Source organism: Vulpes vulpes, chromosome 12 (assembly GCF_048418805.1).
Source record: "Vulpes vulpes isolate BD-2025 chromosome 12, VulVul3, whole genome shotgun sequence".
Taxonomy (NCBI): Eukaryota; Metazoa; Chordata; class Mammalia; order Carnivora; family Canidae; genus Vulpes; species Vulpes vulpes.
In genome coordinates this window covers 129,701,858-129,716,017 of record NC_132791.1, presented here as the reverse complement: position 1 = coordinate 129,716,017, position 14,160 = coordinate 129,701,858, and the positions used below count along the sequence as shown (strand labels likewise).

General features: G+C 40.2%; 1 protein-coding gene across 9 annotated transcripts in view; it reads left to right on the top strand.

The window, feature by feature from the left end:
- Window positions 1-14,160, top strand: part of DYNC2H1 (dynein cytoplasmic 2 heavy chain 1) — a 339,344-nt gene that overhangs the window by 193,090 nt on the left and 132,094 nt on the right. For all 9 annotated transcript variants that reach the window (XR_011995854.1, XR_011995852.1, XR_011995853.1 and 6 more), the window contains 2 exons: window positions 4,617-4,825; window positions 7,809-7,913. Coding sequence is in view for 5 of the 9 variants with exons in the window: in XM_072729934.1 (XP_072586035.1) it covers window positions 4,617-4,825; window positions 7,809-7,913 (314 nt within the window). In the remaining 4 variants the exon portion in view is untranslated. The remainder of the gene's footprint in view (window positions 1-4,616; window positions 4,826-7,808; window positions 7,914-14,160) is intronic.

Here is a 14,160-nt window from a genome sequence, read left to right as displayed (position 1 = left end):
AATAGGGCAACAGACAGGACCATGTGATCTGATGGGTGGAGACCATCCAACTCTGTGCCTTTTGAAGACAGGAGTGGTACAATCTCTGATGTGTATTGTATAGGGCCAGGGCAAGGGGACACTTGAGTTGAGACCAGTGGTGGATTGGAGGAGAGAGTATATTGATTATAATCTCAAACTTGAAAATGATTCCTGTCTCCCCTTCCCACCCCAACACCCTGCCAAGCTGCCCTTCCTGGAGTCAGCCCTGCTTCGATAAATGGCACCACCATTCATGTATTTGTTCAGGTTCATAACCTATGAATCACTCTAGATTCTTTCTCTGATCTTTAAACATTCAGTGTTTGGGCAACTTCTGTCCCTCCCATGTCCAAACCAGATCATGATTCTGTTCATTTAATTCAAGCAAGAGCTTCTTCACCAGTCTGCTTTCTGATTTAGCACCCTTTGGAAATTTGTTCACATTGTGAAGAAACTGTTTAGAAAAGTAAAATAAAGTATATAATTCCCATTTAAAACCTACAGCAACACTCGTCATCTTTCCTTTCCTCCATTGAGCCAGGCTCATTCCTACCTGAAGGCTGTGGTTGGTGCTTTTCTGTCTGAAATGCCTTTTTTTTTTTTTTCCTCAGACCTTAATACGTCTGTCCTTACCATTCACATCTCAGCTTCCAGGTGTCCTCTTTAGATACGCTTTTTATTACCACCAGTCTAAAGTCATTTAAAAATTACTCTCCACCCCTTCTTATGTTGTGTTGTTGGAGTACATGAGTGCTACCTCGTAGTTTTTTTTATTGTTTTTTTTTCATTTGTTGTTTTCTCTCTTCCTACTAGAGTGTAATCTACCTTAAAGTAATGTCTTTGACTGTTCTGTTAACGATATTTCTTGACACCTGTGGTAGAACCTAGCCTATCATGGGTACTCAGTTATTGTTAGGTGAATTAATATCAGATATCAGAAATGATTCTATGACTTAACTTTGGCAGAATGATAAGATTAGACATCTAGGATGTGTCCAAGTCTCAATTTATATGTTTATGGGATGAAAATTTTGAATGGACTATGTACAAAATGTACTTACATCATAAGACCAAAGCTCAGTGAAATTCTACACAATGAACATACTTACGTCACCAGTGCCTTAATCGAGAAACAGAACATCACCACTACCTCTGATTCCACTCTGTCTCATGCTGCCTTCTGGTTCTGACCATCTCTCAACACCCACCCCCCAGCTTTTGTGGTGAACAGTAGCATCTTACTACATAGATCAGGATGTGAGGGCGATCTGGCTGCGACATCTGTCACCCCATTGATCGCCAGGGTTGATTCAGCTGATCTGGCTGGCTAGGCGGGTGTCCCCTTCCTCCCTCACCACTCCATGTGCGTCCCTCCCGAAGCTGCACGCTCGGTCGAAGAGGACGACCATCCCCGATAGAGGAGGACCGTTCTTCAGTCAAGGGTATACGAGTAGCTGCGCTCCCCTGCTAGAACCTCCAAACAAGCTCTCAAGGTCCATTTACTACATAGATCAGTTTTACCTTATTTTGTAAAGCTGGAGTCATGCATCACATATATGCATCATATACAGTATTTAGGTTCTTGGATTTAACATTATATTTGAGAGATCCACCCATGCAGTTACATGTAGTTATAGATCATTTATGATCAGTATATATATAGTATGCCACTTTTTGATCATAATGCTTCCCTGGATGGTCATATGGGTATTTTAGGGTGATTATGAATAATGCTGCTGTGGCTTTTGGTAAATAGTTGGATGTATTTATGTTGAGTATATGTATGAGTAGATAGGGTATTTATTTGTTTACCATTTGTTCATCACTAGTGAATGCCAAATAATATTCCGAGTGAATTTTTCTTTATCAAATTTTGAATTATGTATCAGAAAACTGTACACAAATTTACAATTTGATAAATAGTCATATATTGAACCTTTGTAACTATCTCCAAATCAACAGAGTAATACCACCCTTCCAGAAGTGCGTCTTTTTTTTTTTTTAAAGATTTTATTTATTCATGAGAGGGATACACAGAGAGAGGCAGAGACATAAGCTGAGAGAGGAGCAGTTTCCCTGCAAGGAGCATGATGTGGAACTTGATCCCAGATCCTAGGATCACGCCCTGGGCCAAAGGCTTAGCTCAACCGCTAAGCCACCCAGGCATCCCAAGAAGTGTGTCTCTTATTCCTTTATGCATGTGACCCAACACTGCCCCATTCCATGCTAAGGGTAACCTCTTTTCTGATTCTATAAGCTGTTGTTTTTAATGTTAATTTGGACAGAGTTTTCTGGAGAATATATAGTAATGCTTTAGCTTGCATTGAAACTTGGTAATTTCTTTCTTTCTTTCTTTCTTTCTTTCTTTCTTTCTTTCTTTCTTTCTTTCTTTCTTTTCTTTCTTTTCTTTCTTTTCTTTCTTTTCTTTCTTTTTCTCTTTTCTTTCTTTCTCCAGTTTTTATTTAGATTCAAGTTAACATACAGTATAGTATCAGTTTCTGGAGTAGAATTTAGTGATTCATCACTTAAATGTAATACCCTGTGCTCATCACAACATGTGCTTCCTTCATGCCTACCACCCCTCCAGCCCATTCCCCACCCCCCGACCTACCTCCATCAACCTGGTTTGTTCTTTGTTGTTGAAAGTCTCTTATGGATTGCTTTCTTCTTCCCTCCTCCGCTCCTTTTTCTCCACATTCCTCTATGTTCATCTGTTTTCTTTTTTAAATTCCACGTAAGAGTGAAATCATGTGGTATTTGTCTTTCTCTGACAGGCCTATTTCATTTAGCATACTACTCTTAATCTCCATCCATATCATTGCAAATGACAAGATTTTATTCTTTTTGTATACAAAAAGATACAATGGATACAAAGGATACAATTGTATATGCCATTTTAAGATGAAGAAACCAAAGCAGGGAGTTTGAATGATTTGTGATTATGTTTGAAGCTTGTGAGAATTAATAGCATTATATCATTTTATATATACCACACCATTGAATTGATGTGAGTAAGAAGCCAGTGCTTTAAAGTGATAGTGAATCTCATGGTAAAAATCTAACTATATAATCTCAGAATTACAGAATTTCTTGATATTGGAGACTTCCACGTATACAGAGTTAAATCAAGAAAGAGAAAAAGTTTTAATTATAGGGATGAGTAGGTATAGAAATTACATAGCTTCCAAGACCTGGAGTATACATATAACCTTGAGCTTCCTGATCTGTAAAATAGGAATGATAGCAGATACTACATCCACTGGCTCAATACTTGAGAATTTTGAATGAGAAAAGCCACAGGAAACATTTAACATTTGGTACATTGAATATATTGAGTAAGCTCGCAATAATTATTGACTTACTGCTATTGCTATAATTTCAGCTCTGTTTTTATTTAATCCTAAACAAAATTTACTCTAAGAACAGTGAATATAAGAAAAACAAGATCTTAGAAATTCTATAAAATATTTTATATAATAGTTATTTGTATCTTATAAGGTGAAAGCTACATCAGTGTTTCTGTATGCCCTGGTGACCTATGAATGAATGACATGTCCATTACCAATATATTATTTAATGAAGACCCAGGCAGAACTAAGAAATTGAGTCCTGGTGAGGTGCCTTATTATAGCTACTTGGCTGCTGTTGATAATGAGAGGTTGGCAGGAGGCAGCTTTTATTAGTCTTCCATGCCACCACAGCCTGGACCACGTGTGTACTGAGCCGTCAGTCTTCGTGCCAATCTCTGCATTTTATAGTAAGTGAAACTAAACCAGCGGTGCTAGCAGTCATGTCAAGTAGCTAGTTTAAGTACAGGTACAGTTGTTTCCTCTATTTACTGCAGACCTGAGATTTAATTCTTACAGTTTAAAACTACCACTGAACTGTGATTAAGAGGATGCTTTTGTTGCAAAATGAAATAATAATTTTAAAGTCTCACTTTGTGTTGTTTTATACTATATTTCTCTTTTAGAAACTGGATAGTTGACCATTAGAATCATGACAGTACAGGACTATAATGTGTAAAGTTATTTTGTAGAGTTTTCTTATTCAGGTCATTTTGATAAACTGAGGTTTTCATCATTGTATAAAATTAGATTTTGGAAATACTCTAAATAATCTCCCATTTAAGGAGGCAGTGTTGTATAGCAGACAAGAGTATGACTTTGGTTTCAGAGCACCTCATTCTGGTTCAGATATGTGGGATTATGTGATTTTCTGATTTGGGTCACATCCCCTTCCTATTCCTCAATTTCTCCATCCGTGTAACTGGGTAATTTTAATACTATGTTAGAAGGCTTAAGTGAGTTTGTATATGGAAAACATTTGGGGAATTTTACTTGATTAAATAATCTCACTATTAGCTATTCTGTGATTATGTTAATTATTAATAAGAATTTATTAATGAACTTTACATTCTTATTAGTGAACCTTTTAAGGAATGATTTAACTAAGTTAAATGTATATTGTTATATCCTATAAGTATAACTGGAGCCAGGAATTTAGTTAATATTTTAGAATAATTTAGAGTATTTTTAGAATATTTCTAAAACCTTAGAAATAAAGCTAATAAAAGTTATGTTTTTAAATTATAGGTACTAAAGATGTGCAATGGGAATTTTTACATGGTTTACTTGAAAATGCTATTTATGGCGGACGCATAGATAACTATTTTGACCTTAGAGTTCTTCAGTCATACCTGAAACAGTTTTTTAATTCTTCAGTAATTGATGTTTTAAACCAAAGGAACAAGAAGAGTGTTTTTCCATATTCTATATCTCTACCCAAATCCTGCAGCATTCTGGTAGGTATAATTCATCATTTTTAATCTATTACCAGATACATGAATCCCTTCTTAAATTGTTAAATAAATTTTTCTTTTCAAATACACAAGTAATTCTCATTCACAAATACAGATTATTGTTATGCCAGTGCATGGCCTGATTCTATGAACTCTACTTAGGTGTCTTGTTCACTTTTGGAAACTTAGGAACTGATTGATGAGAGTAGGATATAGTGTGTAGGTACATCTCACAGACAAGTGTTAAGGCTGCTGTGAAGATCTGGAAGGAGAATGGGTACCAGATCCTAGTGGGAGTGAGAGGGCTCTGGTGGGTTAAAGAACTGAAAAGAATTCAAATATTTAACAAGTGTACCTTCACTTTCTGGCTTATGAATGTAAAGCAGATCTAACTATATAGGGGATACACTGTAGATGGCTTTGATGGCAACATTTTGTTGATGTGTGTTTATTTTAGCCAACTGAAACTTTTCCCCTGGATTCATCCTATGAAAGCCGTGTAGAATGCAGTCATCTTTTCCAGAAAATAGTACTAAATATAGCCCTGAGGTTTTGGTTCTAATTTATTTTACCACAAACTTATCTTTGCTTAGTGTCAAATAATGTTTTTATTACCTAGAATATTATGATCATGTATCTGTTCATGAATTACAGAGATATATATTCAATTATATAGGTCTCTCAGGATTGTGGATTTTTCTCTCATCCTGAGTATTTTTCAAGAAAATTCTTTTGTTTCAGTGACATAATTGTCAAAAGTCAAAGTTTAAAAACCAATATTAAATATGTTACTGAATAGATTTCCTATTATGTTAAGTATCCCATCTGTTTTGTTTTTCAGTGTCTTTCATTCATTTACTCATTTATTCAGTAAGAGCCACTGACCATCTGTTTGCCCACTGGTGGCCCAGTTTCAGGCCACATGAGTGCTGTGGGCATCTCTGGGGCTGACGGGAGGGCTTCACCCAGCAGATAGAGCCATCCCATGGTTACTCTTGGTCCATTTATTTCACATAGTGCACTGACAGGTCTTCCCTCTCCATTTGAGCTTTGTTTTTTTATTTTTTTAAAAGATTTTATTTATTTATTCATAGAGAGAGAGAGAGAGAGAGAGAGAGAGAGGCAGAGACACAGGCAGAGGGAGAAGCAGCCTCCATGCAGGGAGCCTGACGTGGGACTCGATCCCGGGTCTCCAGGATCAGGCCCTGGGCTGAAGGCGGTACTAAACTGCTGAGCCACCCGGGCTACCCTCCATTTGAACTTTAAACTGAGAAATAAAACTACAGAAAAGTGCACGTCATAAATGTACTATGCAGTGAATTTCTATACACTGAACACATGAATGTAACCAGCACTAGGACCCAGAAATAGAACATTACCAGCCCCTGTTCCCTTCTAGTCACTGCCTCCCCCACAAATGGTGCATTGCCTGGGCTTCTAATAGCCTACATTAGCTTTTTTTTTTTTTTTTTTTAAAGATTGATTTATTTGAGAGAGAGCATGCACATAAGTGGGGGGGATGGGGTGAAGGCAGAGGGAGCGAGAGAGAAACTCAAGCAGACTCCCGGCTGAGCATAGAGCCCAACATACGGGGCTCAATCCCAGACTGAGGTCATGAGCTGAGCCAAAACCAAGAATCACCCAGGCGCACAAGCTGAGCCACCCAGGCGCCCCAGCCTACATTAATTTTGTGTGCTTTTTTGAGTTTCACGTAAATGGTATCATTTGGTGTACATTCTTTTGCATCCAAGTGAAAACAAATCCATGTAGCTGTCATTTAAGAAACATGTCTGTGTATGGTTGTGGAGGGAGAGAAGATGCTAGCCAGTATACATGAGAAAAGATCTCAGCCATTTTGATGGAGAATAAGAGTTTTACCTTTATAGGATGATTTATGAGAGTCAACATTATGCTTTCTATTTAATAGAGCTATATGCCAGAATTCCCCAGGAGGGCGAGAACCCTGGCTTGTGCTCTATGCCGTGTACTTATACATGTGTCCAGGCTTGTATCCACAGACTCACATATGTACATATGTATTTCTGCATGTGTATGTTGTGATGGCACACCTTGTTGAGTTACAGGATGGGAAGAATAAGAAAAAAAAAAAAAAACAGCATGTGTTTCCAAAATCTGACATGTTTAAAGGCCCTGGGCTTCCTGAAGTGGAACCATGGCATTGGAGGGACCTCTGGGGACAGCTGCCAAGGATGAGAAGGGAGGACAGGGCAGAAACAGCCGTTTCTCCTGCCCAGCTCAGCAGGAACGGTGTAGACACATACATAGTAACCCTTCTGCGGGACAACAACAGGCAGAACAGTTCTTATCCTGAGCCAAACTGAAGAAATCCTCTCAGTCTACACTTGAGTTTCCATCTGGAGTTCAGAGTCAGTAACTGAACTGGTGCTCACAGTGATTCTTAGGAGCAAACAATAGGATTACCAGTGTGTTTCCTTACCTCTCAGCATGGGCTGGAGACTCCAAGTGAAATTGCTTGATGTGAAGGAAGTGGTTGACAAAGCAGTGCTTGCTCTCAGAGTATGTATATATAGGCTTCTGGGGCTTCTATAAGTTTAAGAAAATAGCTGGGATATTTACCTTGGGGTAAGCAGAGCTGTGCTCTGCAGATGAGTCTTGGGTAGGTTACAGGAAAAGTAATGATGGGGCTTTCCAGAAAATGTCCCACATGATATCTTACACATAGTAGCCATGGCCACCAAAGTATTTTTGTTTTCATCCATGCAAGGGAATGTGAGGAGTTAAACTTAAAAACTACAGTATCATGTAATTTAGTGATGAAAAGTAGTAATGACTAAGAATATTTTCTGTAGATAACTAAGTATTACATAGACTTGAAGTTACATTTACCTAGAAAATATAAACATATGAGTAATAATTTAATACTTATGATACGGATTCTTTCTAATTTCAGTGGTTGTAAGTTCGATCTTTATAGAAAAGCTGTTTCTCACTTCTTTACATTCAGGACTATCGTGCTGTCATTGAAAAGCTTCCAGAGGATGACAAACCGAGCTTCTTCGGTCTTCCTGCCAACATAGCTCGCTCATCTCAGCGCATGATTAGTTCACAGGTAACCTAAGAAAAGAAGTGCTGTGTAGAAAAAATGTTGTCACTGAGCCTGAAAGGAACATGAAATTTGATCTTGATACTGCAAACCCCAAAAGTTGTTATTTAACTTTCATTTTATTTAGCATGGTAGATTCCAGCTCTACCTTAAATACATTTAAAAAGAGCCAAAGAATTCTATATTAATGCAGTTATTAATAAAATAACATTGAACACAATCACTTCCTCCAAAATATATTTATTTTACTTCCTGTAGTGATTTTAAGGCAACATTTTTAAAAAGGTTTTTATTTTAATTACAGTATTTTTAACATAGAGTGCAATACTAGTTTCAGGTGTATACAGGTGTATAGTACTTCAGCACTTACCTTCATCACCCAGTGCTCATCGAGACAGGAGTGCTCCTTCATCCACATCACCTGTTTCCCCCATCCTCGCCCACCCCTCTGGTGAGCAGTAGAGTTCAGAGTTTGGTTCTTGCTTTGTCACCCCCGCCTTTTTTTTTTTTGCTCATATTTGTGAAATCATATGGTATTTGTCTTTCTCTGGTTGACTTATTTCACTTACCATCATAGCCTCTAGTTCAATCTATGTCATTGCAAATGGCTGAGTTATATTCCATTGTATATAGACCACATCTTTATCCATTCATCAGTCGACAGACACTTGGGCCATTTCTATAGTTTGACTATTGTAGATATTACTGCTATAAACATTGGGGTACATGTACCTCTCTGAATCTGTATTTTTGTATCCTTTGGGTAAATACCCTGTAGTGCAATTGCTGGATCATAGGGTAGCTCTATTTTTAACTTTCTGAGAAACTTCCATACTGTTTTCCAGAATGGCTGCACCAGTTTGCATTCCCACCAACAGTGTATGAGGGTTTGCCTTTCTCCATATCTACACCAGTACCTGTTGTTTCCTGCATTGTTGATTTTAGCCATTCTGACAGCTGTGAGATGGTATCTCATTGTAGTGTTGATTTACATTTCCCTATGAGTGATGTTGAGCATCTTTTCATGTGTCTGTTGGCATCTGTTTGTCTTTTGAGAAATGTCTGTTCATGTCCTCAGACATTTCTGGCCATTTTTAATCGGATTATTTGTTTTTTTGGTGTTGACTTGTAGACATCCTTTTTAGATTTTGGATACCAATGCTTTATCAAATATGTCATTTGCAAATATCTTCTCCCATTCCATAGGCTGCCTTTTTTAGTTTTGTTGATTGTTTCCTTCACTTGCAAAAGTTTTTTATCCTAGTGAATTCCCAATAGTTAATTTTGTTTTTATTTATTTTGCCTCAGGAGACAGATCTAGAAAGATGTTGCTACAGCTAATGTCTGAGAAATTACCGCCTGTGTTCTCTTCTAGGAGTTTTATTGTTTCAGGTCTCACATTTAGGTTTTTCATGCATTTTGAGCTTATTTTTGTATCTGGTGTAAGAAAGTGGTTCAGTTTCACTCTTCTGCATGTGGCTGTCCAGTGTTCCCAGCACCATTTGTTGAAGAGACTGTCTTTTCCCCATTGGATATTCTTCCTCCTTTTTCATGGATTAATTGGCCATGTAAGCATGGATTTATTTCTGGGCTGTCTATCCTGTTGCATTGATCTATGTATATTTTTGTGCCTGCACCACTGGCACCTCTGGGATGTCTCCTGTGAATGTTGTGGCTGAACTGCTTTGGCCTTCAGTCCAGTTGTCTGCAGTGGCTGTTTGTGCCTGTGGTGGGAGGACTTTGTGTTGTTTGTGGGCCAGTCTGGGGCCACTCTGGGCTTGTGTCGAGTCAAATCAGGAATTTGCCAGAGATGCAGAAGAGCAGGGCACTTTCCCTGTGTTGTCCCCTGAGAAACTGATTAGTGAGCAGTGTCTCCAGGCTGACCCACTGTGTGCTCCCAGCCCACAGCTGGGGCTGCTGTCTGACTTGTGTGTGCACTTATCTTTCCTTCTCCCTGGGGCAGGAGTCACTGTGGAGGGGTGCTGGCCCCTGTTGGGGCTACTTGTACACTGCCAGCGTGTGGCACATTTTTGGAAGGGCTCCAGCCAAGGGCACATTGGAGTTGCAGGTTTGCAGGAGAATTTGATGGCAGGGCTTGTAATGCTAATAAGGTGCTGGTTGCTGCCTGAGGACCTAGGCCAGTGGGGCTGGAGGGGATGCACCTGCAGAAGAGCACAGGGGCAAGTCAGGCAGTGTTAGCTAGGGGGATGCAGTAGTCTCCTGGGAGAGGAGACCTGGAGGGGAGCCTGTCTGTAGGGGAATGCAGATGTGGGGTGCACTGTGGGCAGGCTTGGAGGTCAGTTTTGTGGCTGCCCTCATGCCCTGGGGCGGCACTGTGTTTAGGCTGGGTGGTGGGGGAAGGGAATGGTGCCTGAAGGCTGCAGGTGTGGGGTCTCTGAGCCCCTGCAGACCATTCATCAAGTCCCTCTAGCTCCCCACTAGGACACTGCCCTTCCTGTTCTCTTCCCTGTGGCCTTTGCCCTCCATCCATCTACAAAGGGTCTGCTCTGCCAGGCTCCAGGTTACTTTCCAGGGTGTTTCCCTATATAGGTGTCGCCTAATTGTATGCGTGGGGCTCCTACTCTGCCATCTTCCCCTTGAGTCTTGTAACAATTTACCATTTTATCTTTCCAAAGAATCAGATCTTAGTTTTATTGATCTTTTCTATTATTTTTAAAAATCTGTATTTCTTTGTTTTTGCTCTGTATTATTCCTTCCTTCTACTAATGTGGGGTTTTTTGTTTTTTTTTCTCTAGTCCTGTTAGGTGGAAAGTTAGATTTTTCCTGTTTCTTAAGATTGGCTTGTATCTCTATAAACTTCCCTTCCAGAACTGCTTTTTGCTGCTTCCCAAACATTTTGAACCATTGTGTTTCCATTTTCATTTGTCTTCAGGTGTTTTTTTTTGTTGTTTTTTTTCCTCTTGTCTTTCTTCATTGATTCATGGGTTGTTTAGTAGCAGGTGTTTAGCCTCCATGGGTTAGTGAGTTTTTTTTGTTTTCTTCAGTTTTCTTAAGTGTAATTTTTATTTTCCTATCGTTTTTGTTGGGAACAGTGCTTGATATTATTTCAATCTTAAACTTATTGAAACTTCTTGTGTGTCTTTTTTTTTTTTTTTTAAATTTATTTATGATAGTCACACACACACACACAGAGAGAGAGGCAGAGACATAGGCAGAGGGAGAAGCAGGCTCCATGCACCGGGAGCCCGACGTGGGATTCGATCCCGGGTCTCCAGGATCGCGCCCTGGGCCAAAGGCAGGCGCCAAACCGCTGCGCCACCCAGGGATCCCTTCTTGTGTGTCTTAACATGTAATCTGCTCTGGAGGACAACTCATGTTCACTTGAAAAGAATATAAGTTCTCTATTTTTGGAATGGCATATTCTCTTTCTATCTTGTAGGTCCCTTGAAAGCCAGTGTTTCGTGGACTTACTGTCTGGATGATCTGTGACTATAAACGGGATGTTAAGTCCTCTACTGTTATGAAATTACATCAGTATCTTCCTTCGTGTCTATCAGTACTTTATATATTTAGGCGCTGCTGTGTTGGGTACATGAGTACATTACATGTTCTTGTTGGACTGATCCCTTTATTCTTATTTAATGCCCTTCTTCATCTCTTCTGTACAGGCTTTGTTTTAAAGTCTGTTTTGTCTGATCCAAATGTTGTTATTCTGACTTGTGTTTTCTCTTCCATCTTCATAGATTATGTTTCAGTTCCTTCATTTCCACTTTTGTATGTGTCTTTAGGTCTTTTTTAGTCCCCATATACATGGGTCTTGTTTTTATTGTGGTTTTTAATCCATACGCTCCATCTTTTGACTGGAGCATTTAGTGCATTTTACATTGTTAGATGTGTACATATTGCCATTTAGTTTCTCCGGGTGGATGTTAGTTCCAGTGGAGCCTGCCTGCAAAGTGTGGTAAGACAGGAGGCCCTGGTGGAGTAAACTGGTTATGACATGGCCTGCCCCTCAGGTGTGGCCACTTGGGAGACACAGGGGAAGGGTGCCTTCCAGGATGGCAGGGTTGGGTGGGGCAAGAGGTACTGCTAGTTACTTAGCGTCAGAATGGGTCCCATAGGCTACTGGCCAGCTGGCCAATGAGAGGGAAAGAAAGTGATGCTTGCTCCCATCTTCTCTCCCAGAGAAACCTCCTACAGGTCCCTGTGTCTCTGGCACAAGTCCTAAAATTAGGAAATCTTCGCTTATACCCTAGGCACTTTTTAAACTTTCCTTTGAAAAGGTGCTTCTTGCTGGATCTCAGGCCTAATGATCTAGTATGCTGGCCTTTGAAGAGCAGAGACCGTTTACTGTGACCCTCTTGTTCTCCTGATTTTGAGGCTCCCAGAGCCAAGCCCGCTGATTTTCAAAGCCAGATGTTTTAGGAGCTCATCTTCCCGTGCAGGTCCCTGGGCCTGGGGTTCCCAGTTTGAGGCTTGATCCCCTTCTCAGAGAGTTAGTGTCTTCATGCCTTCCCCTGATATTCCAGCTTCTGGAATGTAGCCAGGGGTTGGTTTCCTACAGTGCCTTGTTTCCCACCTGACCTGCTGTGTGGCCTTTTTTTATGCATTTAGTTATGGAGGATCTGGTCTGCAGTCTCAGGCTGGAAAGTGAGTTGCATTACATGCAGCTGTTGACTTGGTATGTCTGTGAGAGAAGGGAGCTCCAGACCTTCCCACATGTTGTTACCTTCTGTAAATTAATGGTTGTCTGCCCAGATCTATGAAATTATTAAAATAACCCTCAAGAAACTGTAGTTCCCATTATTTTGTGTGGTTCTAATAGGATTAATGAAGTGCCATTCTCCTCTATCTTTTCCACATCTCTTCTTTTCTTGCATATCAAAATTAAGCAAAGAAGGAAAATCTTATTTTTGTGGTGAAGGTAGAGTGATGTGCCAGCAGAGCTGCTCAGACTCCTTTCCTGGGTCGGCACTTGCACGCAGAGGCCAGAGGGTGCTCTTATCATCAGATTAGATACCCTGCAGCATCAGAAATGGTTCCCTGATGGTGGCCATACTTGAGATTGAAGGAAGGCTGTTGTAATCAATAGCGAATTAGACTCCAGGATAGAGGTGGATGGAAAGAGCATTGTTTCTCCTCTTAGAACAACAGGAGAAGACAAACAGGACAAGTTCATGAACCCATCTGAGAAAAGAGATATGAGTACCGGCTGGCTGGAGCCCAAGGGGAGATGAGTGCCCACATTGTCGTCAGTCCTGGATCATGTGACCTGGATCCCACTTTCTTGCAGGCCTCTTCTCAGTGGACCCCTACTGATGAGAGTCTTAGAAAGCTTCCCTTCCTGGGGACAGCCCGGGGGAGCAGAACAAAATCCCCTTGGGAGGAGTAGGTAGCCAGAAAACTGCCTCTGTCTGCCTTTTGGGACAGAAGCGTCAATCCCCAGGGAGCAAGAGGGGGGGAGCACTATTGCCCTTTAGGGTACTGTTGAAAACTCAGAGGTTTGTCTCCCAAGCAGGCAGTAGAACCAGACTTAGATGTGACATGGGTGTCCAGATTATCGGATCTAGCCCTTTATCTGCTATGTCATTAGCAAATATCTTCTCCCATTCTATAGGTTGTTTTTTGGTTTTATAGACTGTTTCCTTTGCTCTGCAGAAGCTTTTTATCTTGATGAAGTCCCAATAGTTCATTTTTGCCATTGTTTCCCTTGCCTTTGGAGATGTGTCTAGCAAGAAGACACGAGGCCGAGGTCACAGAGATTGATGCCTGTGTTCTCCTCTAGGGTTTTGATCTATTTCTGTCTCACATTTAGATCTTTAATCATTTTGAGTTTATCTTTGTGTATGGTGTAAGAGAATGATCCAGTTTCATTTTAATGAATTGGCTGTGCAGTTTTCCCAGCACCATTTATTAAATGGTGGATATTCTTTCCTGCTTTGTTGAAGATGACCATAGAATTGAGGGTCCATTTCTGGGATCTCTATTCTATTCCATTGATCTATGTGTCTGTTTTTGTGCCAGTACCATAATGTCCTAATGACTACAAGTTTGTGATAGAACTTGAAGTGAGTCGTTGTGATGCCCCCAGCTTTGGTTTTCTTTTTCAACATATCTTTGGCTATTTGAGGTCTTTTCTCGTTCCATATAAATCTTAGTATTTGTTCCAGCTCTGTGAAAAGTGCTGGTGTTTTATTGATAGGGATTTTTGCTGAATGCATAGATTGCCCTGGGTAGCATAGACATTTTCACAATGTTTATTCTTCAGTCCATGAGCATGGAATGTTTTTCC